The sequence below is a fragment of the Pyrgilauda ruficollis genome, unplaced genomic scaffold (genome assembly GCF_017590135.1).
Source record: "Pyrgilauda ruficollis isolate IOZ18807 unplaced genomic scaffold, ASM1759013v1 scaffold57, whole genome shotgun sequence".
NCBI lineage: Eukaryota > Metazoa > Chordata > Aves > Passeriformes > Passeridae > Pyrgilauda > Pyrgilauda ruficollis.
Window position 1 is genome coordinate 5,505,977 of NW_024527377.1, and position 26,621 is coordinate 5,532,597.

At 43.9% G+C, this 26,621-nt stretch overlaps 1 protein-coding gene across 1 annotated transcript in view; it reads left to right on the forward strand.

Moving 5' to 3' along the window:
• Positions 1–2,423: 2,423 nt before the first annotated feature.
• The window catches only part of GALNT10 (polypeptide N-acetylgalactosaminyltransferase 10), an 81,790-nt gene continuing 57,592 nt past the window's right edge, over positions 2,424–26,621 (forward strand). Inside the window, exon 1 of the mRNA XM_041481999.1 lies at positions 2,424–2,726. Within this exon, the coding sequence (XP_041337933.1) occupies positions 2,553–2,726 (174 nt within the window). The 5' untranslated portion in view covers positions 2,424–2,552. The remainder of the gene's footprint in view (positions 2,727–26,621) is intronic.

Genomic DNA, 26,621 nt, shown 5'->3' on the forward strand with positions numbered 1-26,621 from the left:
CTGCAAACCAGGCAACCCAGCTCGCTAGCAAAGAGAGCTTCCAGACAGGGATTGAGCTGCTATTAATTTATCCTATATTTGTTTTGAAAAGATGCCTGGGGAAGGTACACCATTTCCCTTTCCAGTTAGAGGCTTAACAGCCACAGGCTTTCTCCTTTCTCAGAAATGTAAATCCATGTTTATTTTGCATGTACTCAATCAATCCCCAAGGCATTGCATCCAACAGGCCAAAATCAGAGCTCTGACTCCACCAAAACACTTCAGGAGAAAGAGGAGAGGGAGACATGCTCTACCTTTACTAGAAGAAACATCTACTTATTTGGGACCAAGGCAGCTGCATGGAGTATAAATTATCTTAATTGGTAAGCCCAACAGGACTCACTCCCTCTTAAAGCAGAGAGGGAAGACCTGGAACATCCATTTCCAGAGTGATCACTGAGGAGCAGCCAGACTTCAATTCCTACGAGGCTCTTCAGAGGGTTTGATCATTCAGGATGCTCTCACATATACAAAATACTAATCTACCTAAAATACCTGCAGCACCAGCCATAATCTGTTCCCAGTTAGAACTTGTGCAACTCTGCTGAAGCCAATTTATGAAGCAAACATTTAATTTAGCGAGCAGGCTCACAATCCTAAATTTAAACATATGTCAAGCCAGCTAGTGGCTTTGTTTTAATTAACTCTCAAACTTTGTGGCTGTCATTTCTTTATATAAATGAGGATGTTCTGCCAAGGGCAGCCTGTGAGCCTGTGTGCATCCCTACGAAACCTCCTGCTATTTCACAGCCACTTTTCAGAGAGCTCTTGCCGAGGTAAGGGGATGTGGATGTTATTATAAGGGTCCATATGGCAGTACACTGGCACTGCAGCATTAAATCAGAGGTATTGTAGCTCTCCAGCCTGGATTCTCACAGTTCCAGGTAATGTATACGTAGCTTTATTGTTGTACAATTTTAGTGGCTATGCATTATTCAGGAGCAGCCCGGGTCTCTGCACTGCCGGAGGTGATTCAGTGATGATAAAGGGAATACGCTTTGCTCTAAAGGCAGGAGGGAAGGGATTTCACGGGTCGCTATCTTCTCCACCCACGGAGAAACAATGGAAGCGTTAACACTTCTGGTAAAGAAATCAGCTGGCGACAAATTCTCATCGATAATTAAAATGAAAGTGCAAGCTGCCTTAACATGTAGTTAGACTTAGGAACTCTAACCTGCTCTCTAAATTAAATGCTTTCCTTGATAATTTGCCTCTCGCAGCAGGCACTGAAATCTGCTAGAAGATGCCATCTAGTGGGTTATGGAAGTTTATTTAAGTTTAAATCCACTTGCTGATGTAGGGCGAGGGTGGCAAGAGCTGCAAATGCTGGGGTGCATAATGGTTTCCTTAGATTTCTTTTTGTTGTTGCTCCAGGAAATCCGGCATTTCCCTGCGGGGGTTTACATTGGAAGAGAACTAATATTTATTTTACCAGTGCCCAGCAGGGCACCGGATTGTCACAGCCTTGCTGTTGACACAGCCGAGCCTCACGGCTGTTGCGCTGGCAGAGCATCCTCCCGAGCGCCGGGGCTGCGCGCTCCTCACGGAGGAAACGGATCCGCTCCCCATCCTTGCCAAAGCTGTGCCGCCATTCCTTTTTTTCCCCTAAAAGCACCCTCAAACACTGTCCTGTGCCTCTGAATGATGTAGTTTTCATTATAGTTTAAGCCGCTTAATTGCTATCCGGCTAAACAGCGTTGGTTTGTAACGCGAACCAGGGATGGGGATGGATTTGGAGCGGTGCTTCCCGGCGATGGCATCTCCATCCCTGGACTGGCTCGTTGTCCCCCGGTTACTGTGAGCCCGTGGGGCGAACTCCAGCCCTTTGGGGGCCACCTGGACCCGTTGGGGAGCATTTGCAGCCCTTACCCTTCGGACTGCTCCGCTTCTCGCAGTCCCCGCTCCCATTTCAGGGGTCCCTCCCTCATTAAGGAATCTCCATCCCTGGAGTGGCTTGTTGTCCCCCGGTTATTCCGAGCCCCTGGGGCGAACTCCAGCCCTCTGGGGGTCACCTGGACCCGTCGGGGAGCATTTGCAGCCCTTACCCTTCGGACTGCTCCGCTTCCCCCAGTCCCCGCTCCCACCTCAGGGGTCCCTCCCTCATTAAGGCGTTTTAAGCCAATTAACCACCGTGACTCCCCCCCCACCGTCGGCCGGTTCGAATCCCGCTCCGCCCAGACACCCCGCCGTGCCGCGGCATCCTCGGAGCGCCGTTCTTAGAGAGTCATTAGCGGGGAGCCATTAGCGGGGAGTCATTAGCGGAGGGTCATTAGCGCAGGGTAATGAGCGGGGAGCGGGGCGGGGCCTCTCCGGGCGGTGGGCGGGGTCTCCGCGGGCCCGCCCCCCGCGCGAGCGGAGCGGAAGTGCCGGAGTTGCCGCCCGGCGCCGCCGCCGAGCGCGGGCGAAAGTTGCGCTCCGGGAGCGCGGCGGGGGCGGCCGGACCGCGCTCCCTGCTCACCCCCCGGCTCCTCAGCCCCATCCCGCCGCTCGGCCCGCTCCCGGCAGCCGCTCCGATGCGGCGGAAGCAGAAGCGGCTGCTGCAGGCAGTGGGGCTGGCGCTGGCCGCCCTCGTCTTCTTGCCCAACGTGGGGCTCTGGTCCCTGTACCGCGAGCGGCAGCTGGAGGGCGGCGGCGCGGCCGGCGGGGACGGGGCGGCCGCCGCGGGGGCAGCGGCCGGCGAGGCGCCGGTGAGTGGCGGGGCTGGGGGGCTGAGCGGCCCCGGGTGTGCCAGGAGGGCGGTGGGAGCCGCTGGGCGAGGGTCGGGGGGCTCCTGAGGGAGCCGCTGGGCGAGGATCTGGGGCTCCTGAGGGAGCCGCTGGGTGAGGATCAGGGGGGTTCCTGTGGGAGCCGCCGGGCGAGGGTCGGGGGCTCCCGTGGGAGCCGCTGGGTGAGGGTCGGGGGTTGGTTCCCGTGGGAGCCGCTGGGCGAGGGTCGGGGGGCTCCCGTGGGAGCCGCTGGGCGAGGGTCGGGGGGGTTCCTGTGGGAGCCGCTGGGCGATGGTCGGGGGCTCCGAGGGAGCCGCTGGGTGAGGGTCGGGGGTTGGTTCCCGTGGGAGCCGCTGGGTGAGGGTCGGGGGTTGGTTCCCGTGGGAGCCGCTGGGCGAGGGTCGGGGGTTCCCGTGGGAGCCGCTGGGTGAGGGTCGGGGGACTCCCGTGGGAGCCGCTGTCGCACGGGGCGTGTGCGGGGCTGGGCGCGACCCCTCCCATCACAGAGGGCAGCGAGAAGCCGCAGCCGCCCCCATAAGAGGAGGGGGCAAGGGAGGGAGATCGGGGTGGGCTGCAGGGTCCCCGGGAAGGAGCTGGTTTATGTATCCTGTGCCTGTGTTGGAGGGGGAGCGCGAGTACTTTCTTGGCAATTCACGGGTGCGGGGACGGGAGGGTCTCCTTGCGTTTTTTTGGCTGAGCGCGGTAAGAATAAAGCAAGGTCTTTGCTTCTTGCGCCAAGGAGTGAGGCAGGGGAGCTCGTCCCACCCGTGCACAGAAAAGAACGGCAATTCCGTTTCTCAAGGGTGTGCCTCCGTGCCATTTCTCTTCACCTGCCTTGGAAGGTGTGGGAAGCAAACATCACCTGTTACTCTGCGTCCCCGCAGAGCTCAGGGCGAGGGCTCGCCGAGAGTACCAGGTGGAGCTTGCGGATTATGTCAGTGCAGTGATGCTCCTTTGGGAAGAGAGAAGCGGATAACTCTTCCTGAGAGGCAGAGGATGCCCGCCGGATATGTGGCCTGAGGATGTTGCAACACATGGCTGCGTTCCTTTCTTGTCCCACTGGTGTAGTAGTAAATTTAACAGCCAACCTGTCTGTGCAGCGTGTGAGTCAGGAAGGCTGGATCACCCAAATTAGACGTTTGGAAGCACAGTTTAGCTGCACTTACTTTTGGCTGTGTAATAGCTTTGTCCCCTTCTGGGTTTAGCTTTGTGCCATTAAGAATGATTGGGACTTGAAAGCTTGAAATGTCATTGTGTAACTATCAGTTCAGCTGCCACTCTAAAAGGCTCCGCTTGTTCAAAACCACTTAAAACTCTTAGTCGTCTAAATCTTTCCCTCCTTGGAGACTTCCTGCTGTAACTGCACCGTAAAGGTGGAGAAACCTGCTGTGACAATTTCTGCTCTGAGGGAGAGAAGGCTCTCAAAGAGCTGTATTCAAACTGGGACTGAGCTCTTCTTTCCCCCAAGAAATGCTTTTTCAAATTCAAGCTTTTTAGTGTAAGTCTGGATAAAACCATGCTCGTGTCCCATGCTGTTGGGGAACGGGATCAGCTGTTGCCTGTCGTAAAACATAAATTTGCAGCAGATCTTCAAATCTGCGCAGAAGTCCTTTTGACTTGATCACACAGTGATCATTACATGCCTGGAGTTCCTGATGTTACTGCCTTATGCTTGTATTTCTGTGGGATGCAGGGAATCTATTTTGCATGACTGGTAAAAACCAAGCCCTGCTCCACAGCTTCATGTGTTAGGGCGACATGAAGACCTTTGTAAAATCATGTGTCCTCCAAAGGTAACGAGGAGAAAGTTGGTAATTATTCTTAGGAGGCTTCAAAGTGGCAAGTTGGCTTTTATGCTTTTGTTCTTCCAAAATTGTCCTTGTACTGTAGGTTTTGGGTAGGTGTAAGCCAGGCAGCATCTCTGCTGATTTCTGTGTCCTTGCAGTGTTCTCGGCGTTCAGCTCTCCTGAGCTGCCCATGTTGTACACAATGCCTGCTCCATTTTTCTTTATGTCTCTGTAAAGTATGGCAGCTGTCAGTGATTTGAGATCTGCTTTTGTTTTGATGGTGTGTGGAGCTGGGCAGGAAACGCCTGTGCAGCTCGCAGGAAAATTCGCAGTAAAACCTCTCTGCACTCTTGTAAATCAGAGTTGCTGGGTTTTAGGCTGAAGGCTTCATCTTCCACTCTAATTAATGTGGAGTTATGGGCTGTAGGGGGTCTGTGAGTGAAGATATATTTGTGTTATGGGCTTATTTTTTGAATGATTTGGCTCTGCAATGATAGCTCCAGTTACACTGAGCAAGGGAAAACATAGCCTTAAGGACAACAGGCTGTCTTGGTAAAAATAATTTCAGATGAAGCAGAATAAAAGCAACTCAAATGTGATTTTGTTTTTCTGTTTAGTTGTGTGGGTTTGTTTTACTGTTGTCATAGAGGTATCTGCTAGCTGACTGCAGAGAGTTTTTTGGGCATCCTCACAATCAATGGTTTCAGCCTCCCTTCCTTGGTCCCGACAAGCATTCATGGGTTTTGTACTTAATAATCAACTTCCAGCTTGTAAATGAATATGCTGTTTGTCTGCTTGTTCTTGAAGCCTTTCAAAAGAGCTGACTTCTTAATACAAAAACTCCAGATGATAGGAAGGAATATAATGAAAAAATACATTCAGAGCAGTCAGAAAAGATTTTCTTCTGTTTCTGGCTTTAATTTGCCTTTTTGTGCAGGCTAATCTTTGAATTGAGGACATTTCCTATGTACTTCAGAATTGAGCTTTTCAATGAAATCTCTGTCCAGGCTCATTCTTTCTCTTTAAATGGTGTCTGCTGTTTCAGTCAGTAGTTTTATCCCTCAGAGTAAAAGCAGAAGAGGAGAAAAGGTTTTAAGAAACAGCTGGATTAAAGCTATAAAACAATTCCTAGAACCTTGTCGTATTGCTAAAATTTTGAAGTTAGAAACCACCCAGGAGTTTTTGTTGTCTGTCTGTGCTGCATGTTACCTTCAGTAACATGGCAATATGCATCACTATAGGTGATTTGGCTTTATTTAATCTTTCTAGTGCCCGAAACAAATGTATCAGAAAATTAAGCAATCAGAAACGATGTAAATATATTCTAGGGAAGATTATTCTAAATGGTTTCTGCAGAAGTGCCTAGGCAGCTAATTGCTTCTGTATTTACATGTTCAGGGGAAACATTATGGTGGCTGAAAATAGTGTCTTGCTTTAATAAGGAGGGTGAGGTATCTGCTCTTTCCTCTGCCTTTGGGTTTGTTCTTTTGCAGCTCTGTGGGTGTTTCTCCCTCCACAGAGGGGAGATGGAGAGAAGTCATCAAGGTCTTGGCCTCAAGGTCGTGCTGCAGATCTCCTTAGAAAAGCTGAAGCTCTGAGTTAGTCCTTGCTTAACTGCTGTGTGCTCAGAAGTGGCCTCTGTCACTCTGTGCAGTGCTCAGCAGAGGAGATGATCTGGGAAGTCCTTTTTTCCTGGGCTGTGTAACAGGTCTGGCTTTAAATTGGGCTGGTGGCATCGTGGCACTGAAGTGTTTCTGCTGACAGCTTAGAAGCTGCTTTGACTTCGTGACTGTGCTGTTTGCTCATCACTACGTGTGTCTCAGTGTGCTCACGGAATGCAGATTGACTTTTCTGTAGATTCATCTTTTTCTTTTTTTAACAACTATTCAGTAAGTAAAAACATACGATCTGTGGGTGTGGGGGTAGGAAGAAGCAGAAGGAATGCAGCTATTCCTTTTGTTTCTTGGATCTCTGCTGTCTGCCTCAGAGGCTGCTGAGCATCGTCAGCCCAAATGTTTAATTGATGTGGATGTAGCTTTGCAGTGTGTAAACCCTGGATGAGTTAGGCTGTGGGATGGTGGCTTATGTTTGGGCTAATGCAAGTGTTTATGTGGCTTTCAATGCTCTGCAGAGCTGCTGCTCTGCTCTTCTGTGGTCAGGCTGGAGATCTGCACTGTGTGAAACCTGCTGTTCTGAGAATGTGGCTTTTGAGCTCAGAGAGATACTAAGCTGGAAGGTTTTTCTTTGAATTGCTGGCTGAAAGCACTGTAGCAAATTAGCTGCCTTTCGTGGCAGTGCGTTTTTATCTGATATGATGAATGCTTTATGGAGTCGCCCTGTAGCTTGTTGTAGCAGTAATTTGTGCTCTATAAATTAACTTGGGAGCATGATGGAAGTGTATAAATCACATCGGTGATTGTGTGGTGCCCTCTGCTGCCGGCCGGCTGGAGTGATGTGGGGTACACCCTCCTGCTGCTTCCTTGGCAGTGAGAAACCAACTGCAAACTTGGGATTGAAAAATGCCTTGAGAGGGTGCTGCTCTTGGAAAGTTTGGGGCGATAAACTTTGGTTTTAGTGCTATTGAGCCTAAAGTTTCCAGCCAGCATGGCTGAAAATGCATCCCCAACTGAGTGGGGAGTGATGCTGCTCGTGTCCTCCTCAGCTGAGGAAGAGGATGGGATTTGCTGTTCTGACCTGGGAGCAGCTGTGAGCTTGTCAAGGTTTGTCAGCATTGTAGCGTGGTTGGCAAAAACTAATAAAGAAGAGTTAAGCAACTGGCTGGGGAGGGAGAAGGGTTTGGGAAAAATTAGAGGAACAGCTGTTCTGCTCTCTGCCGGCTAGAAGGGAATTGGACAACCAGCTTGCTGTACTTCACAGGTTCCTCTGGCAGACTGGTGTGTCCTAGACCTTGCTGCTCCTCCTGTCTGGGGCACTGCTGTGTTGGCAGCTGTGTTTGCCAGGCACTCATCAGCTGATGTAAAGGGAAACTTTGAAAAGCTTGTTTTTGTAAGTATAGTGGCATCTAAGGACTGGAGTGCAAGTGCTACAGCTGAACAAACCTGTTTTAATTTAAGAGTGAGTGATGGGATTTGGGCTACTCTGAAGTTTATCACTTCAGTGAGTGCGCTTGTGAAATGAGCAGGGTTTCCTGAGCTAGGTAGGTGTGGCCTGCACTTGGGATTGGCAAAGGGAGCTGAAGTGAAGTGTCTAAACCATCTCACAGCTGTAAAGTTCAAAGTAAAATTTGAAAATATGCTTATAAAGGAACTGGACCTTTTAGTGGCCTTCACTCCAGGTCTTATTGTGGATCTTTGTTGTAATAGCAACACAGAGCTGAATGAACAGATGGGGTGTATTGCAGGTCTCCTATGCTGTGTGAAAATAAAAGGTTTATTATACTTTGTTCTTCATCATCGAGCAGGTCCTTCTATTATTGGAAGAGTGGTTCTGTTTCACTGTTCAAACATGCTCTATATGCACTTAATTGCTGCAATGGTGACCTTTTTTCATGGTAGGAAGAGTTCTACTGCAAAACTTTTTGACTCCTGGCATCTGGCCTGTGCTTTAGGTCAATGGTGAAAACCATAATCATGTGGTGATCTCCAGAGCTGTGTGCTTTTGCTGAAAGAATATGAATCCAGTTGCAAGAGACAGCTGATTTAAGAGCAACCACAGATAACTACCAGTTATTTGAATTCAGAGGACTGAAAAACTACCAGGAAGTTACTTATTACCAGTGAGGAGGGTTGGTGAAATTAGGCAGAAAAATGTTATCAACCAGACTTTGTTAAATAGTGCCACCTTCCACTCCCTGTTTGAATACAGGTAAAAGATAAAGAGCTGCAGTTTCCCTTCCTGTCACTCTGTATTTGCTTCCTTGTGGAGCCAGCTGTAACCTTGCTTACACTGTGTAGGAACAGACCCTGTCTAACTTTCGGGAAGTTGTATCCAGGTGTTAAAACAAATCTGCATGCTGCTGCTGTTTGTTTGCAGCCTTTTCCAGTGGCAGGTGAAGGCAGGCAGCCTTCAGCTTCCTTCTGGGAAGTACAGAGCTGGTGGGGTGCATTCGGAGTTGGTAGGAAGGATTCTGCTGTGTGCTGGAAATATCAGTAGAAGAAAAATTATGCTGCAGGAATTTGTTTTGATTGCCCATGAAAGCAGCCATTTCAACCTGCGAGGTTGTTACTGGGTAGGTTTTAGTGGAGCTGTCAGTGGTGGGTTTTTATGGAGTGCACCTCAACCGGAGTGCAGTGTGCCGAGTTCCCCGGTGCTTCAGCAGGGTGTAAGTGCTGTAAATGGTGTAAATGCTCGTGGAAACAAAGCTGCTGTGATATTTGCCATCAGAGGACACTCTCTTTCTCTACTGTCCATTCTGCTTCATGCTTCCATCCTTGTTAAACTCTGTGGAGTAACCGGAGTTAACAGTTCAGCTTCTGTTCAGTTCAGTACAATTCTGTGTACACTCAGGGAGAGAGGTGGCTGCAGTGACTTTGTGAATATGAAATTTTTTACTAGTTACAAGTCCCCTCAGGTCAAGTGACCTGAGTGTATGTGTAGATTTTTTTTTTTTTCCTGGATCACTGTGTATAGAAAACTGGAAAGGCTGAATGGATTAAAAACTGTCTGCTGTGGTGGCAAGCAGACATTAATAATTATTTTAACAGTCATTCATTTAAATATTATTTAAATGTTGCTTCAATCAGACTGAGCTAGATTGGGAATAGTTACTTTCTGTTAATTTAATTTGCTCTCTGTAATCAAATCAGGAATAGCCTTTCTGCCTGACATTTGCACTTTGTCTTAACCTGATCTCGTGTCCCTCGACAGAAGGATTTTGGTCAGTCCTAGTGCAGTTTGGCCACTTGCATATTCCTGCTAGATACAGCTTGGCCTGGGATTCCTCTGCTTCTAGAGAGTTGTATAAATGACATTCTATCTTGCCTTCAGGCCCCAGATTGTTTGCAGAACCAAAGCTGTCGGTGAGGATTTTTAGCAGTTCAGGGATAGTGTGAATCTGTTTATCATGTTTCACAGACTCCTGAACAAATTCTGGTGCCTGAGTCACTTTCAAGAGTGTAACAGTGTGATGCTTAATTTCCAAACCAGGGATAATAGCCCCCACTTTCTAATTTTAAAAATTCATGTTCTGCTTTCAGACTGCCTTTTGTCTTGGTGATGGTGAAAAAGCTTCCTTATTCTCTGTTATCTCTTGAAGAGTGTGCTTATGGTTTTCCCTTCAGGTCATGACTTCTTACAGCTCAGGGAGCCAGTAAGTGCTGCTGGTCCTGCTTTATTCCACATGAAGCCTGGCCTCTCAGTGGCAATGGTATCTTTTTTATCAGTGTAACCAACACCCGTGGTGGTATTTCCTGCATTTGTGTTATCCTGCATGGGTGATGGATAGACAACAAGGAATGGAGTGTTTATCTACACAGCTTTGTTAAGAATATAAGTAGTAGTGGATATCAAATTATGGCTAACTTGTCAGACTCTGCCTCTTTTGTTAGATTTACAGGGTCTGGCAAACCATTGGAGAAAGCTACAGATCAGTAAATCAATACGAGCACAAAGAGTTGCCAGGCAGTCCTCCTTTTCAAATGCCTGGGTAGAAGAGTAACTTCTACTGTGTCTGAGATCTGCTGGCAGCTCTGCACCCCCTAAAATACAAGAAATGAGTTGTTTGACATGTCTCTTTATTGTTCCTTGTATAAACTTGATAAAGCTTTAACTTGCAGCTTCAAAGAAGGGAGGTCTACCATTTTTCGGTCCTTAAGTTTGCTTTTCTTTCTAAATAATTACCTCTCTTCCCTTTTGCAGTTCCTCCATTTTTTCTAATCTTAGCTCTAGGTTATAAGAGAGCTCCCTAGAGCATATATCTATAATTAAGGCTTTTAAACCACAATTACAGTGGAGCATCAGTGGTGCTCTGGTGCGACCAATATCCAAGGGAGAAACTTGCTTCAGCAGAAAAGTTGTTGATTGTATTACAAACAAAATCTCTCCTGTCCCACTCAGAGTTTCCTCTGATACTGCTTCATGCCTTCCCACTTTGCTAAGTTATCTTCCTAAAGCTGATGGCCATTAATGGCATGTCTTGTGTAGCTCACAAGAATAAAAAGGTTTTATTTAGTCCCCCTGTCATTTTCTGGAAACACAGGCTGCCAGCTCTACTGCAAATCCTGTCCCTCACGAGTACATTCAGAGAACTCGAGGGTTTAAAATGGAAACCCTGTTTTAAGCAAACTCACGTAACTCATGTGGATATTTTGATTCTTTCTTTGGCCAGAAATAGAAAGCAAAGGAAGGGAAGGAGGATGGAGTCTACGAAGGCTTGACTGTGTTGTGCTGCCCAGCTTGGTGGAGGAGCTCACTCTTAATGTCACCAAATAAGATGACTGTGTCTTCCAGTCTCAACTTCTTATTAATTTCTCAGCTTTAATACCCTTTTCCTTTGCAATTAGCACAAGCAGCAGAAAGCAACTTCTAGAAACTGTCTTTGAAAACAGTGAATGCTGACATCCTTCCCTTTTAGGCTGCAAATTGCTTCTGCCCAGAGGTAACTCATTTCTGATCAAAGCATCTCCCCTCACCACTAATGTGTATTTCTCATGTGTGTGCCATGTGTAGCTGATCTAACAGTGACCTGACACCTTTCCCTCATGTAGCTTTCAAAGCGAGAACTTGTCCTGTTCTTTGTGGTTGCAGATCACAAGGCAACTGCTGAAGTGAAACTTCCAAAAGGCTCATCGGAATATTTTTTTTTTTAATACACAGAAAATGCAGCTCTTTACTAAAATAATGACCAGCAAAGATGTTAATTTCAAACAAAAAGGACTCGTGTCTTAAACTTGGATGCCTGTAAATGAAACCTGTCTTCCTGCTGCAGTACTATTTGGTCATAAAAATAAAAGATTCACAGAATAACAGTAAATCAGTCAGTCTCCTGAAAGAATTTTAATTTTCTGGATGCATGGAATTTCTTGTTTGAAGAAAATCTGGTTAGATTGGCATTTTGTCTTTGTTAGTCAAGGTCTTGTGATGTTTTGGGACTTCACCAGATCTTATCTGTAAACACGGTCAGCTGTCCCTCCTCCACACAGAGCTGTCTTGCTTCAGCCCTCCTGAACAACTGGGGCTTTTTTACAAGCTTAAGTTGCTATGAAAAGTTCTGCTCTGCTTGATCCCTAAAGCCTGAAATCCTTTGCTTGCAGCTAAGTGTGCAAGCTAAGGTGACTTTTCAAAGGAAAGTAATTTCATTCTCTGTCTGCTTATGGTTATTCAGAAGACCTAATATTTAAAATCCCCTAATAGCCAGTCTTGTTTTTTTTCTCATTGGAAGATCACATAGGCTTGTTTTTCTGTAAGTTGCCTTTATTTGTGTTCAGATTCATTTGTGAGGTTGCATTTACCTATTTGATCACACTAGCAAGGAAACGATTTTTCTCCATGATGGCAAAGAACTAGATTTTTTTTCTTCTTTCTTGAGCTTCCGTAATGTTTCCCAGCCTTCAGACTGAGTCCAAAGAAGAAATGTTCACAGGGATTAGTAAGCATGAGGTGTTTCTTAATAAATAAAACAGGTGAAACAGAGTTTGAGTGTTCTTAACACTTAGACCAAAGTTTTCAAAGATGTCTTAGAATATGATGTTCCTTTGAAAAATAAGAGTCGTAGTGACTTTGATCTAGGGTATGGTATAAAAATAACCACAACCAGGACTGGTATCCCGTAAGATTTCTTTTTGTTTGTTTTCTGGGGTTTTTTATAATATTTTTAAAAGAGTAAGCAGCTCCTTCACTTCTGCTCAGACTGACTTTAATCTTCACTCTGCTTCCTTGGAAGTGGTTCTCTTTAGAGACTGTAATTTCAGCTCAAATAAATACAAGCAAAATATATTCCATCACTGAAGAAAATCAGAACCCCAAAAACTAGATAAATACAGACATAATGATGTTGTAAAAGGCTTTCATTGGGCAAGGAAGTAATTTTCTGTAACATTACAGAAGGTCACTTAAATTTAGCCTGTCAGTCCATGTTAGCCACTGTGTAACAGGCTTATTCAGGATCTCAAAAAGAAGTGAACCCTGTGATTATCTTCTGTTTTCTCATTTATCTCCCTGGTGGCCTGTTGCCAGTGTTTTATGTGTGATAGCCAAGTAAGAAGGAATAACTCCTTTTTTCCACTCCTGTGCATGTTGGTTTTGCTGATCCACCAAATACACTCTGGGCTGTCACTTCCCTTTGATTCTCAGGCTGTGGCTTACTGTGTCAGAAATATTTAAAACTCCTATAGATATCTTGCTGCTGCATGCTGCCTATTTTTTTTAATGTGTGTGGCTGTTTTGGAAACTGATTCAAGGTACTAATTTAGCCTAGGAAAAAAAAATCTCCCTTCAGAAAACCAGCGTCTGCTCACAGGTCTTATTTGTAGCAGTGAAGAAGTTATATTGGTACCATTTAAGTGTTTGGAGTGAGATTTCTCAAGACTATTTTGCTTGCTAGGTACTGAGGGCATGGAAGTAAACTGCAAAAATATCTGCCAAGTATTGGAAGACTTGGGATTTTTATGTAGAAACTGGCAGAATTGTATCTGGTTATGTGTATGGAGACCAGAGAACTATCCAGGTTATCATTCTTGCTGTTGCAGCTGATTTTTGGAAACGTGATTCTTGACCCATTGTGCCCCAGATGGTTTCTGATCTTCAGATGTGAACTGTGTGCTGTGCTAATGGAAGATGGGAAAAGTCTTATCTGCAACATGTGAAGGTCCTACTTGTCCTTGATTTTCACTGCTGCAGAGAATCTGTGTAAAATCTGTTAAATTAAAAACATAACAAAATTTCATTCATTGTACTGTCATATTTTCTGCAAATAGGAACTTGGGCCTGCTGATTACAGAAAAAGAGTCCTTGGCAAAGCAATTGCAGACTAACAAGTAAGTGTCTTGAACCTCAGTCTGTGCCAACATCCTTTTCTGTGCATCTTGGCCAAAGCTGTTATCAGCATAAATTTACACTGGTCATCCTGGGTGAAAGGCCTAAGCTGAGGAAACAACTGATGGTTTGTGGCTTTTCAAGTGCTGATATTTTTATAATAAGTGGCTGCTCCTGGTAGAAATGCATCTGAGAAGGTATGAATTGTCATGAATATGTGAGCAGAGAGCACTGGCATTGCTGATAAATTAACTGGGAATTGTCAGTTGTGTAGCAGAACTCAAATATTGGCTTAACCTGAAAATGTGAAATTAAATAGAAAAGAACAGATTTTCTCTCTGGATACTTGAAAACAATAACAAGTCATGTGAAAACTTGTTTTAGAAATTATTTCTAGAGGGTATGAGTTTTCAAGCCTAATGCAGTGAAGTCTATTTTTATAGTCCTTGAAAACAAAACCTGACAGACCATATTTGCCAGCACTTATATTGCTCTGGTGACAGTGCTTCTTTTTAGAGCATGCCAGAGGAAATACTCTGTGCTGGAGCATATGTCAGTGATTAGTGGGACCAGTGCTGCAGGATGAAGTGGAAGAAATATGGTTGTGTGAAGAAAAAGCTGAATGGACAGAACGTGAGAAATCTAGCGGTTTATGGGTCGGGTTTAGGGTAGGAATGGAAAATAGTTATTTTTAGGGATGTCTGTATGTAGCTGACATTCTGTCTTCCAAATCACTGAGGTTTAACTGAGAGGATGACTGCTGTCTTTCTCTCTGTGTTCCTCTTAATTTCTTTTTTGTGTAGGAAACTGTTTTCCCTTTGAATCGATCACTGTTTGCATTATGCAGGTGTTAGATAATGCAGGTATTTGTATGCTCAGGGTGAACTGAAAACCTCAGGAAGTGAGAGACTTTGGCACCCACCCCTTTCTGTGAATTTGTGGATTTAAGGGTTGAGGCAGAGAATGATCCTCAGAAACCAGCTGAGTCTCTAGACCTGACATCCTGGCCCCAGAATTCCTGCCAGTCAAGCCCACGAGGTGTGGGCTCATGTTTGGGTTTGGGTTTGGATTTGTCAGCTCCTTCTCCCCCCAGAGCCATCCTTGGCACTGACCACCTTGTGGAGGATGCTGGGGTCAGAGCACAGCTCTCAGCCCCAAGTTCTGCACCAGCCATGTGGGACTCTGGGTGCTTGTGTTCCAGCTCCTGGGCTGGAGGGAAGAGGAGGAGGATGGAGCCCTGCTGCCCTTCTCCAGGATCACTGACAGCTTTCACTCAACAGCTGCAGTGCAGTAGCCACAGCCTCCCTGCTTTGACCATCCAAAATAACAAATATCTGTGTTCTGTGCAGGCACCAAAGCATGCAAACAAGTACAAGTGATTTGTGTGCAATCTAGAGGCACCACTGTACATAAATGTACACCTGGAGAAACCAGGTGAAAAGCCTGTCATACCCAGATGTTTTAATGGGGTGTGAAAGTGCCCACAGACCTCACTCAAGGACACAGACCCCACTGTGGGAAACACAAAGCTGGAAGTTGAGCTGCAAGATGCACAGCCTTGTGATTTTCAAGTTTCTTGTATATTTAGCCCTTGACATCATAGGTTAGTCATCAGTCAAGTGCTGTAAAAATGTTCTGCTGCCTCACCCTGTTTTTCATATCTTGTCACTTACGTTGGAGTGCTCCAAAATTTTTGCTGTTCAACATAAATGGGAACAAAATGAAAATGCTCTGTTCCCTTTATCACAATTGATGCCTGTACTTGAACTTTGCCAGTATTTGTTTACGAAAACTGCTTGTTTTCCCCTCTGAAATGTTTTTGTCAGAGCAGCTCAATACAACTTGTATTAGGGGAAGTCAGAAGAGGTTAGAGAATCCCTGAAAACTGGGAAAAGAATAGATTAGATTGCTACATAGAATTACCTAACTGGTATCAAAATTAGACTGCTGCTGTAAAGTAGACGTTTGGCTATTAATATTTAAAGAAATAATGCAAGAAGTCAAGCAATATTCAATTAAATGCAAGTTATTAAATAACTGTCTTCAGCTCACTACACTTGTGATTTACCTGATTTAGACTTTTTTTGGCAAAGCTTTCCCTCATATTTAAGTGTTTTTAAAGCTATTTTAGCTCTGGTTTTTTGCTAAAAAACCTGTAAAGTTCTTGCTTTTGAATAACTCTTGAGATAACTGGAAAAACAGAATTAAATTATTTGGGCCCTTTAGGGAAAAGTGAAGGCTTCATGAGATTTGATTTGTATTTCTGTAGCACACAGGAGGCCTAGTCAGAAGTCTGCAAGGAGAAAATAAAGCACCCAAAGGCAGACTGTTTGCCATAAAATAACTCAAACTGAAAGTATATATTTATTTTCCTTTCCTAAATTTTCTCTGTAGAAAATATCTTAAAAATTGGAGTGTATGCTGGTACTTGTACCAAAAAAAAAAAAAAAAAAGAAAAAAAAAAGGAGCTTCTCAGCAGTGCAATAATTAGATTTTGTACTGTGTCGGAGCTTCTCAGCAGTGCAATAATTAGATTTTGTACTGTGTCACCAGTACTGCATGGATTTCTGAAAGGGACATCTGGATTTTCACTGGTGACTGAATCCAGTGTTTAAAGATCTTGGTGTTTTCAGTCTGATATGTGGTGTGTCTAAGTTCTATAATTGTTCCTACTTGAATCTGCTGGCTCAGGCATGAGATTCATGGATTCAGTTTCCTCTTCCTTGGTTTGTCAGAGCTGTGAAAGAAACTGACTTGGAAACCTTGGTTAATCTTTTTGCTTCCTTACAATTGTTAAAGGTCTAAACATTTAAGAGGAGCACCAGATTACCTCATTTGGGAGTCACAGCTTCTCAATGACACAGTGTCTTCAGCAAAATGTTTTTCTTGTGGAAATTGGATCCATTTGGAATGGATTCACATTGTGTCTGCAGATACAGCCTGGGTTTTTTTCTCTTCTGCTGGAGGGTGGTGAAAGCTGTGGCTCTTGGTGAAGTGTTGTGGTGTTACTGTGGACTTGTTCATCATCTGCAGTGATCTCTGCTCAGGAGGTGGAAGAGAATACCAAAGGAAATTTCCTTCCATCCTGCTTAGGAACTTTGTCAGCTTAACATGAATGAGTTTGGGCTTGTGCTCAGTGCTGCTGGATTATGCAGTTAGGATTCTCTTCTGCCTTCCTAAACAGGAGCAGCATGCAACACATCACCATTCAGTGTGTGTGCAGCCTGCTTTGGCTCTGTGCAGTCAGCAAGAAGGTTCAGGATTTAAATAATGAGATCAGATCATGCACCTGGATCTTGTTTGAAATCACAGAGTGAAAAGCTTCTAAAGCCTCTAAAACCTCTCAGCGGCTCCTCAGGAGAGGAGACTGGTTGGCAGACAAGACCCTGAAAACTGATGGGTTATAGTGTACTCTTAAAATTAATGAAATGTAATCCAAGGTTTTAGTTGCATGTCTGGGTTTATGCATTTAATGTTGACTTTAGCAATTCTGCTTCGTACCTAATGAGGCTGAACTCTTTGTGTAACAGTGAACCTCCTCCAAAAGATCTTAAGATTAAGAAATACTTGAAAAAGCAGGGAGGGAGAGACAGCAGTTGCAAAGATAGCACCTATTTTCTTGAAGCTCCTTGAGTTTTAAGTATCATTTGTGGTTCAAAGTAACCTTGGCTTCAGTTTGTTATGAAAATTCCCTCCTTGCTGGCCTGCAGAATGGCTTGGGTGATCCATGGCAAGTGTGTCAGAGATTTCTGTCATCTGCAGCCAGAGCAGCGGAAGCATCAAACAGGCTCTTCAGCAAACATACTGCAGAACAGCTTTCCAGAGGGATTTAGAAACGTCCATTTCTTCATCTGCTCCTCAGGCAGCATCCTAATCCCAAACCCAGCCAACAGAGTGGGCTGTGATGGGCAAACACTTGGCACTAACTCCAGGAAAGCTGATGGGCTGTGTGCTAGAAGCTGGCATCCCGTGGATCTGACACAGTGCTTGACATAATTCCTGATCTGTGTTAATGGAAATGCCTGAGTGGCCTTAGTTTTTTTCACTGTGGAGTCAGCAGTGGGGATGTTTCAAGTCTGTGGGGTTGAATATTTCCTCCCAAGGCTCCCACCCAGCTCCAGGGTGGGAACTGTGTTCTGGCTCAGCAGTGTGCAGGTGATGGTAGCTGCACTAAAGCAGCACTCTGAGGTGATGGTTGTGTGTCCCCTCTCTTGCTTTCATGTGTCAGAATAGCTCTGCAGGTCTGCAGCTTGAAAGGAAATGTCTGTCGTGTAAACATTTTTGTGTATGTATAACAAACTGTAAACACTGAGGTGTTTTGGTCTCTTACAGCGTAAGGCACCATCCAGAAACAGTGGCATGGGTTGGATGGGCAGCTTTCAGAAAGAGAAAGGTGTCTCTGCTGTAGCTTTGCTGCTCCATCTAATTCTATCAACATTTCTATTGCTAGAAGGGGACTGGCTGTACTTTGGAGAGGTTATAGTTGAAAGAAGTTACAAAACAGCATCCAGCAGGGTATAATCTCCTCTAAATAAGTACTTGATAAGGCATTTCAAGACATAAGCCTTCTTTAAAGAGTAAATGAAAGTTCATTGGTGTCCAGACAAAGACCCTTTGGCCATCTGGACTTGACTTACTGTTGTCTGCTCTTGCTCATGGGTGGGGAAGTGCTGTCTGAGCTGTGGATATAAGGTGCTATGCAACACTTAAGCTCCCTTGACCTAATTCACTTGCTTTTTTGCTGGATTAGCAGTGGCTTGCTGGTGCAAAAGTAAGCAGCAGTTAATTCTTGTAAGTCAAGTCCTGTATGGCTGTGATTTGGGTAATGCCATCTTTGTGGAAAAAGCAGGGCAAATTCCTCAAATGAAGTGATAAAAGAGTGGCTGGGGTGGTCCTGGAGGCAAATACCAACACAGCAGATAAGCTGTGTGTTCAGGTTTGGATGATGCTGCCTTCTTCTGAGTGCTGCTTTCCCTTTCTAAGTCATGACTGATCTCAGCTCAGGCAGAACAGGCTTCCTTGGAGGCCTTAACACATTCCACAGGATTCCAGATTGTTCTGAAAATGCTTTCTAAACGCTCTGTTAATTAAAGATTTCTCTAAGTCAGAATTAAGTTATTAAAATGTTCCAGGCATTTTGTAGAAGTCTTTTGAAAGCTGACTGTACATTCCTTTCCAAGTTGATCTACTGCCTGTTATGAGTTACAAAGTAATATTGTGCTGCTTGTGGGTTACAGATAAGTTCAAATAAACAAATGGTTAGGGCTTTTTGCAGTAGTTTGCCTTTTTGTGAACTGACGCTGCTATTGAGTCACTCTTCAGGATTTTGCAATTGTGTAATTGTGGTTCTTCAGCAGTAATGGAAGCAAATATTTCATGTGCCTAGGAGGGCACTTCTAAAATCCCTGGGTATGTCAGAGCAGGTAGTGCTGCATAAGACAGTGGACTACCAGCCATCTAAAATGTTTTTTGTTTTGCAGAACCTGTGTCTGCTTCTAAAAGACTGGGTGATCACAGATGATAGATTTTGTATCTTACATAAAAATTGCACTGTGTGGCAAGTTAGCTCACTCAGCTGTGGTGCTGCAAGCCTTCAGTGTGCTGCTGAGGTGGTCTGAAGGTGACAGGTGCCAAAGACAGAGAAGCTGTCCTGGGTCTGTCCCTGCCCAGCTCTGTGAGAAGAGATGGTTCTCTGCCACCAAAATAGCAGTTAGAGCCTCAAAGCCAAACCCTGTCCTGACTTTGGATGTATGTACTGACATGGATTGAGTGCTGTTGTTCTGGGTTTTAATCAGGCTTTTCGTGTTTTAAAGGCACACTGCAACTAGAAATAGTCTGTGTATCAAACTGGAAAGGTTGTGTATTAGAGGGAAATGGATTTCTGTAGCAGTAAAGTGAAGTTCTTAGCTTAAAATACTTGTTTGTAAGAGAGCTCTGGTTCTGCTTCCTTTGCAAATCCAAGTTCTGCATAGATTATTTTGCAGGTATTTTGGAAGAGCTTTAGTGGAGTTGTCACCTTTTCCTGGCTAGTGTAGTTAACTTCTGCAGGAAGATGATAATCAGTGTCCCCTTGACTCAGCCAGTGTTAGGAAACCTTGACTGCTGGTTCCAAGATAAAGTCAGTGCACAGGTGCCTTCCTGAGCTTGCAGTTGGCTTTGGCATTTGCTGTTCAGCTCTGTGAAGTTGCAAAAGGTTAAAAAAATTGAATGAGAACCTTGTCAGTTTATGTTGCTTTTGCCGGGACTCATGAGCAGCTGTGAAAGAGCTGATAAAGTTGATGTTCCAATTCTGACTGAAATTTGGAAGAGAGTTTCAGGTTGGAACTTGGCCTGAAAGCAAATGTGTGGTTATAGAGAGCGCTGTTGTCATGTACATCATCCCAAAATCTTTTACAGTAAGTGAAGTGTTAATTGTTTTCTGTTTGCTCTGCAGTCTTCTGGTGTACCAAAAGCTGTGTGATTATCTTTCCTTATTAAAAGTTCAGCAGTGGGAATGGATGACTGTGTCCATGTTTGCTGTGCAATTACTGTGAAGTAATGGGAAAGCCTGCTGAGGGGTCAGTCAGCAAAAGCGTTACTGGGAAACTGCATCTATGGAGCACGTGGGAGCAGAAGACAAATCTTTAAATGTCTTTTGTGTTCTGAAAGAAGGATGGGAGGCAGCTCTTACAAACTTTGCACTGAGATCAGAGTCTAGGCAGTGAGTGCATTAATCCATGGCACTGAGAAAATGTTTCTTTTCCTAAGATAACAAAGTTTGACAGGGCTGTTTATCTCCCTTAAGTTTCACAGGAGGTATGAACTCCAAATACATTGTGCTCAGCCTCTTCTATCATTGTGCTAGATAATTCCTTTGTAAAACATCTTGCCCAGAGAGGTCAGGTTTTTAGCACAAGCCTTGCTCCTCTGTTCCTGCTCTGGTTTTCAGAGCGTTTTGCAGATGTGCCTGGTTTGTGAGAGGTGCTTTCTTCAGGGCAGCAGAGGTAAAATGAAGTTTAGAGCTGCTTGCATTTAAAAGACAAGGCAGCATCATGGCTGTGTGAACAGTTGCTGCTCTCTGACCCACAAAACAACAATTATTGGGAAGATGGAGTTTTTGCGGAAGGTTCACATAATTTTTCGACCACTTCACTGCAGTCTGGAGCACAAGTTGTGTGTTTAGAGGATTTTCCATTTGCAGTACATCACTCTCCCAGTGCACTTGGTCTGGATCTGGCTGGTGGAGTGTCCTTAGTGATGTTGCTCAGAGGACACAAAATTGTGCTGAACGTTTGCTATGTAAATTGAACATTTTTGCCTATCTGTAGCACAAGTTGTTTAAGCTGGCTTTAGCCTTTACATTCAGGAGTGCCTGTTTGGGGCCATGGGAGCAGCAGCTCAAGAACCTTGGCAGCAAGAAAATCCTATCACCTTGTTTGAATGGCTTTCATTCAGAGGGAATGGAAGACCTGGGTCAACACTGAGTTCCTGACTGATTTAAAATCCCTGCTCTCATGTACTTCCTTTGAAGCAGTAAGCCACTATTTATTTGAGATGAAGTTTAAATTTAAAACCCACAATGTAAATTACTTGGGAAGGGATGTCATTTTGTGCACCCATAATGGTGATAAGCTGAATAAAACAATTGCAGGAAACTTACTTCTGGGGGAGAAGCCAAGGGAGGTATTTTAGCCATGACCCTTCTATAACTTCTGGAGTTTGCTCTTCTTACCAGAAAGATTATGGATGTTTGACTGGTGCAATCAAAACCAGCTGGATTTGGGGAATTTTAAAGGGTTGTTTTTTAAAGCATTTTTATAAAAACCCAAGAAGTCCAATTAGTAGAATTCAATTCATAGGAGTTTAAAAATTAATGGTAACTTACCTTATGAAATATGGATCACTTGAGACCAAACTAAGAGCAGACATATGGTTTTGATTTTTTTTTTCCTTTAAACATGGGCACGGTGCTAAGGCCAGACAACTTTATTTTCCTGATGCATTATAACCAGCTGCAGATGTTTTAGATGTTATCGCTTCTAAATGGGCTCTGACAAATGTCTCCTGGAAGCCAGCAGCTCTAAATATTACATACACTGTATGCTGAGGAAATGTTGAAAATAAAGTTTTAGGAATTAAATGTTCAGTGTCTGAATCAAGAAAATTTACTTTCTGCCTTTCTCAGGAGGATTTGCTAGCTGAAAACATTCTTTTGTGAGACAGGCACAGATGTTTGTCAAGACACGCATGGAGATTGGAACAAATATTGCCACAGATGGTTTTGCATGGTGTTATTTACTGGCCCTCTACTGCTAATACTGGAAGGTGGACACTTGGAAAGGTACATTGACATATAACTAAATGCTGACCTGGAATTTGTAACAGGTGTACAGCTATTCAGCATTAAGGCAAAAAAAAAAAAAGAAAAATTGAAGTATTTATTAAAGCATATGGAAACGTTGTGTTTTGTGCATCAGTGAGCAGTGAATGGCCCTCTGCTGCAAAAACTTGTGATATTTCACTTACTCTGTTCAAGATTAAATAGTTTTAAGTAAAGGGGTTTTTTGTGCTTCTTGTCTTCTCTGCATAGCTTTGAATCCTTTGAATCACCCAGAAGGACATTTTCACATATATATGGGATACAAAATGTCGCTTCTGTATCAGATGTGTGGCTTTGTGGGGGAAGAGGGACCATATGAATATTGACATGGGAATTGCATCTGATGTCCTTGACTTGCAAAATTCAGACAGCTTGATTCATCGCTGCATAAACCATTCACATTCATTTTTCCATACCCTGAGAGAGTGGGAAAATATCTGTGCTTTGCTGTAACACCTCATTACCATGTGATTCCATATGCAGCTCTCAGAGTTCTTGGGTCAACAGGGGAGGAAAGAGGTGTCCGGAGGAGACAGGCTGAGTGACTGAAGGCTGCAGGCTGAAAACTGGGCAGTAGAAATACCTCTTCTGGCAGGGATGTGCCAGGCACTGCATCCGATAGGGCTTGTTCATATGTTAGCAGTTCACCAAGTAATGGTGGTCCTTGAAATTTTGTTGGGAGTCTTGCCAAAAATCTTTATGGAGTTTTAAAGGAAAATGGGGATTGCTGAAGTGTTATCAATAACTTTTTCTTTTTTTGTGTTTGTGAGAGCTGTTTTGGTAAAAAGGTATTTCAGAACATGTTATGTACTTATTATGTGTATAAAAGGTTAATGATGCATTTAGTTTGTATCACACAGGGTGACCAGAGGGAATCTCCTTGCCTGTCTGTGTTACCCCTAAAGAGCCTTGCTCCAGCTTTGGTCTGGTTTAAATATAAGCCAGCTTGTGCTCACTGGAATCCCTGGAGTCTGCCTGGCACTGGGGAGCAATTCCAAGAGCAGATTAGGGCTGGAAGCATCAATGGGTAAGTGCTGGAGCAGGGACCTGCATGCTTTGCTGGGAGGGACATGGCACAGTGCCCCGGGTGGGAGCAGAGCCCAGCAAATGCAGGTCTAATGATTTGGATTTTGCTTTTTCACATTAGTGTTTAAAACTGCTTAGATATAATCCCCCCAGCAAATCTCTCCATGCTCTGGGATGGTGAACACTGGCTGCTGCATGCTGGTTTTTAAGTATGAACTGGTTACACTGAATTCTTGTGCAGCTGAACAAAGGCTCTCTCTGGTGCCTGGCAAAGAAGAGAAGTTTTCATGTCTGATTCTGTTTGTACGGGAGCATAAAATGGGTCTTTGTATCAACATGCTATAACAAATGAAACATTCAGGCAGAGGTTTGGTTTGATGCTTGCCAGTTGTGTGGTGCCTCTGGAAAAATCACAGAATATATGTATAAAATCCTTGGCAAGGAGGAGAACTTACACTGAGTTCAGAGTCCAGAGCTACTAGTTGCATGTGTTGAGTTGGACATTTTTCCTTGGCTTACAAACCATTATTAAGAAAGTTTATGCATTGAAGTTTGATGTTCATAATATGAATATTTTCTTAGTGCTTGCTCACCTGAGCTACAAAGAAGTTTCTTCTGCCAGTCACCCAGGATATTTCCACCATCTCTTGAGCTTGCTCTGGTGTCATGCCACAAGTCCACCAGAAAAAAAATCTCAAAGATAGTATGTGCCCTTCAGGTGCAGCTGTCTCAACATAATTATGCTCAGAGGTCCTTTTTCTCCACTGCGTATGGAGCCTGAATCCCTCACATTCCAGATTAAAAGACAACCCACAGTTCATTTTCTGAAACATCAGTCAAAAGCACACAGAATTTTTGTGCAGCTCTTAGAAGATTGATCTGAATACTCTGAAATCCATAGAAGCTATGAACTTTGGCTTGCATCTTCTTAAGGAAAAGAAAATGATCCTACCTTTGATGGAATCTAGCAGAAAGTTGGCTTCCATTTAACTTGAAGGAATTTGGGGTGGTTTCTCATCTCTGTGGTCTAAGTGGAATATCTTGGCTTGTTCGTAACAACTGCTGCTTTTTAAAAATGCATTTGAAGGCATTTTGGAGGTTAAAGTATTTGATTTTCCCATGTCACTCATCATGTACTGTAGTTTCTTCTGACTTTCCCCCTCTTAGAGGAAATGTTCAGCTTTCTGCAGTGAGAGCTGCTGCAGAAGGAGTTCCAGAGAGTCAGGAGGGTTCTTACAGAGGATAGAGGATTAAGTGATGAAAGCTTTTATAACTACATGAGCATTGGGCTGGTTTTGGTGTTTTGGGTTTGTTTTTTGGGTTTTTTTGTTTGTTTGGTTTTTTTTATGCAAAGGTCTTTCTGAAGCTTGCAAAGAAGATTAAATAGAACAGTGTTACTGTGGAGTTGTTGTTTAATCGGGCTCTTCTTTGACTGTCACTGAGATTAAAAATGTTAACACAGGCTTGATACAGTTCTAGAAACTAAAGCAAGTGCCTTTTTAAAGTTCCATATAGGGAAGGTGTCTCAAGTTGCAGCAACTAATTAGATTCAACTGTTTGGAGATGTTAAAATAGGTGTACTAAGCAGACAAACATGTGGAATTTCTCACCTACTAATAATTATTTATTGATTCCTTTAAGGCTGGCACTGAAGTTTCCCTTCTCTTTTGACAGAAGCAACTTTCTGCTTGAAAAGGTTTTTAACCTCTTTGGTTTGATAAGCCTAAAAGTTAGGGGGAGGTGGAGACTCATATGTGTTCCTGTATGAGGAAGTCTGAAAGAGTTTTACTTTTTTGGAGTGGGTAGAGATGGCAGGAAGAATAATAAATTAATTGCCTGAAGGTGCTCAGCTGCCTGAAAAATAAGTGTCCAATATCCAGGGCCTGTTAGGAGGGCTTTGACAGGGCTTGTCTCAGTAATAGAGGCAATTCGATGATCTTGACCCCATCTTCCAGTTTACTTTCCCCTCCACTGTGCTGGTACGGCCCTGGATGGGGACTTACTGCAACGAGATCGATGAGAAAAGCTGGATTTGAGACAAGAAAAAAGCCTTTAAACTGAGCTCTGCTTCCGAAGATGATGAGTGTAGAACGGCAGTGTAATTCAGCAAACTGGTTTTGCTCAGCTGTGTAGAGTAAAAAGACTGTTGGTCTCACCCCTTCAAGGCATTTGCAAGGATTTACTTCAGACCATGGACAAAAGTGTCAGGATTTATCAATCTAAGATTAGCTTTACTTGAAAGTACAGAGCAGGCTTGAATTTTGTTTTGTTATGCAAATTGGACACTAATTCCACTGAATTGCATGAATCTTTCTTTTTACTTTTTGGCAAGATTGACATCTCATCATTACAGTAATGTTATGGTCCTCCCTCCTGTTAATGTAATTTGTGAAAATCCAGTCCTATTTAGGCTCTTCTGAGCAGCTGTCCTAAATGGGATTACTGAAACATAGACATTTATCTGAGCTTTTTGCTTTTATAATTCATAATAGTCAACTGCTCTGGCTTAGGCTTTTTGGGATGGTGAACTTGTCTTGCCTCTTTGCACAGTGGTAAATTTATGGAAATACATAAATATTTCCTAATCTGGGAGCATCATGTAGACACTTAAATCTTGATGTCTCTTTGCTTACTTCAAGTTTCAGAAGCTGTTCTTAGAAATAAAAAAGACTAGTTCACTTTATGTGTGGCCTCTGGAGTGTTTTGTAACATGAGGCATGGGAAAGTAGGTCTGGTTGAAGTCATCTGTGAAGAAGTACTGAGAGAGAAGTGGCACTTCTCTCTGAGGTAGATACTGAGGAGGGGTGAAAGTGTTTCCTTGCTCTGTCTGCGTGGAAGTGAATTTAGATGCATCTGAAGACCACTCCCGTTGGCATCTTGCTGTGAAATGCCAAGGCTGACTTTTAGTATGTGTTAGATATGAATTATGAAGTGATCTGGGTCCATATTCAGTGTGCATCTCTTAATAGCATAAAATTATTCAAAGTTGACTTGTTTCCATGCATTAAATGTCTGGCATATTTATGATTCTCTTGCCTTTCTGTGAAAGGTGGCAACTTCCACATCTAACATTTCACTTGTGTTTTGGGAAGGCAGTTGCTTTTCTTTTAATTTTTTTTCTTTTTTATATTACCTTAAAATATGTAGCTTGTCTCCCAGTGATCTTGCATGTTCTGACACCCAAAACTGGCACTGTTATGTAATGGATTTGGGATTCAGACTAATGTTCTTGGGCAAAACACACTTGCCATTTAGCATCAGGTTTCATGATCTCATGGGGAGAGACTGCTCACAGGATTAGGTGTGGCTGCCTGTGGTTTGGGCTAAATGATCTGCCTGCTGACTACTGCTAGTTTTGGTAACCAGTGTGGTGCTTTTTTCCCCTGAAGCTTGACAAGCACCTGTACTTTACTTAAAAAGCCATCTTTCTTACCACAGCCTGTCTCATCCATGAATCCTTACCCTGAGAGCAGCGCTGCAGAGGGGATGTTTTCCACAAGAGGTTAGTTGATTAAATGCTATGACAAATTATTACAGCTACTTGAAAGCTTCTGTCTTCAATTTTACAGTGTCAAGTTACTCTGTCTTACTTAAGTGCCAGCACTCTCCAGCTGCCTTTTGTCAAGGTCATTGTACATGACTCACCTGTAAACATGTTCTCTTCTCTGGGAGGGGAGAGCAGATGTTTCTGCCTCCAAGAGATGCTCCAGGCACTTGCTGCAGGAGATGGTCAGCAGGCTGTCAGAAGCAATCTTTATGGGCAGGCTGGTCTTT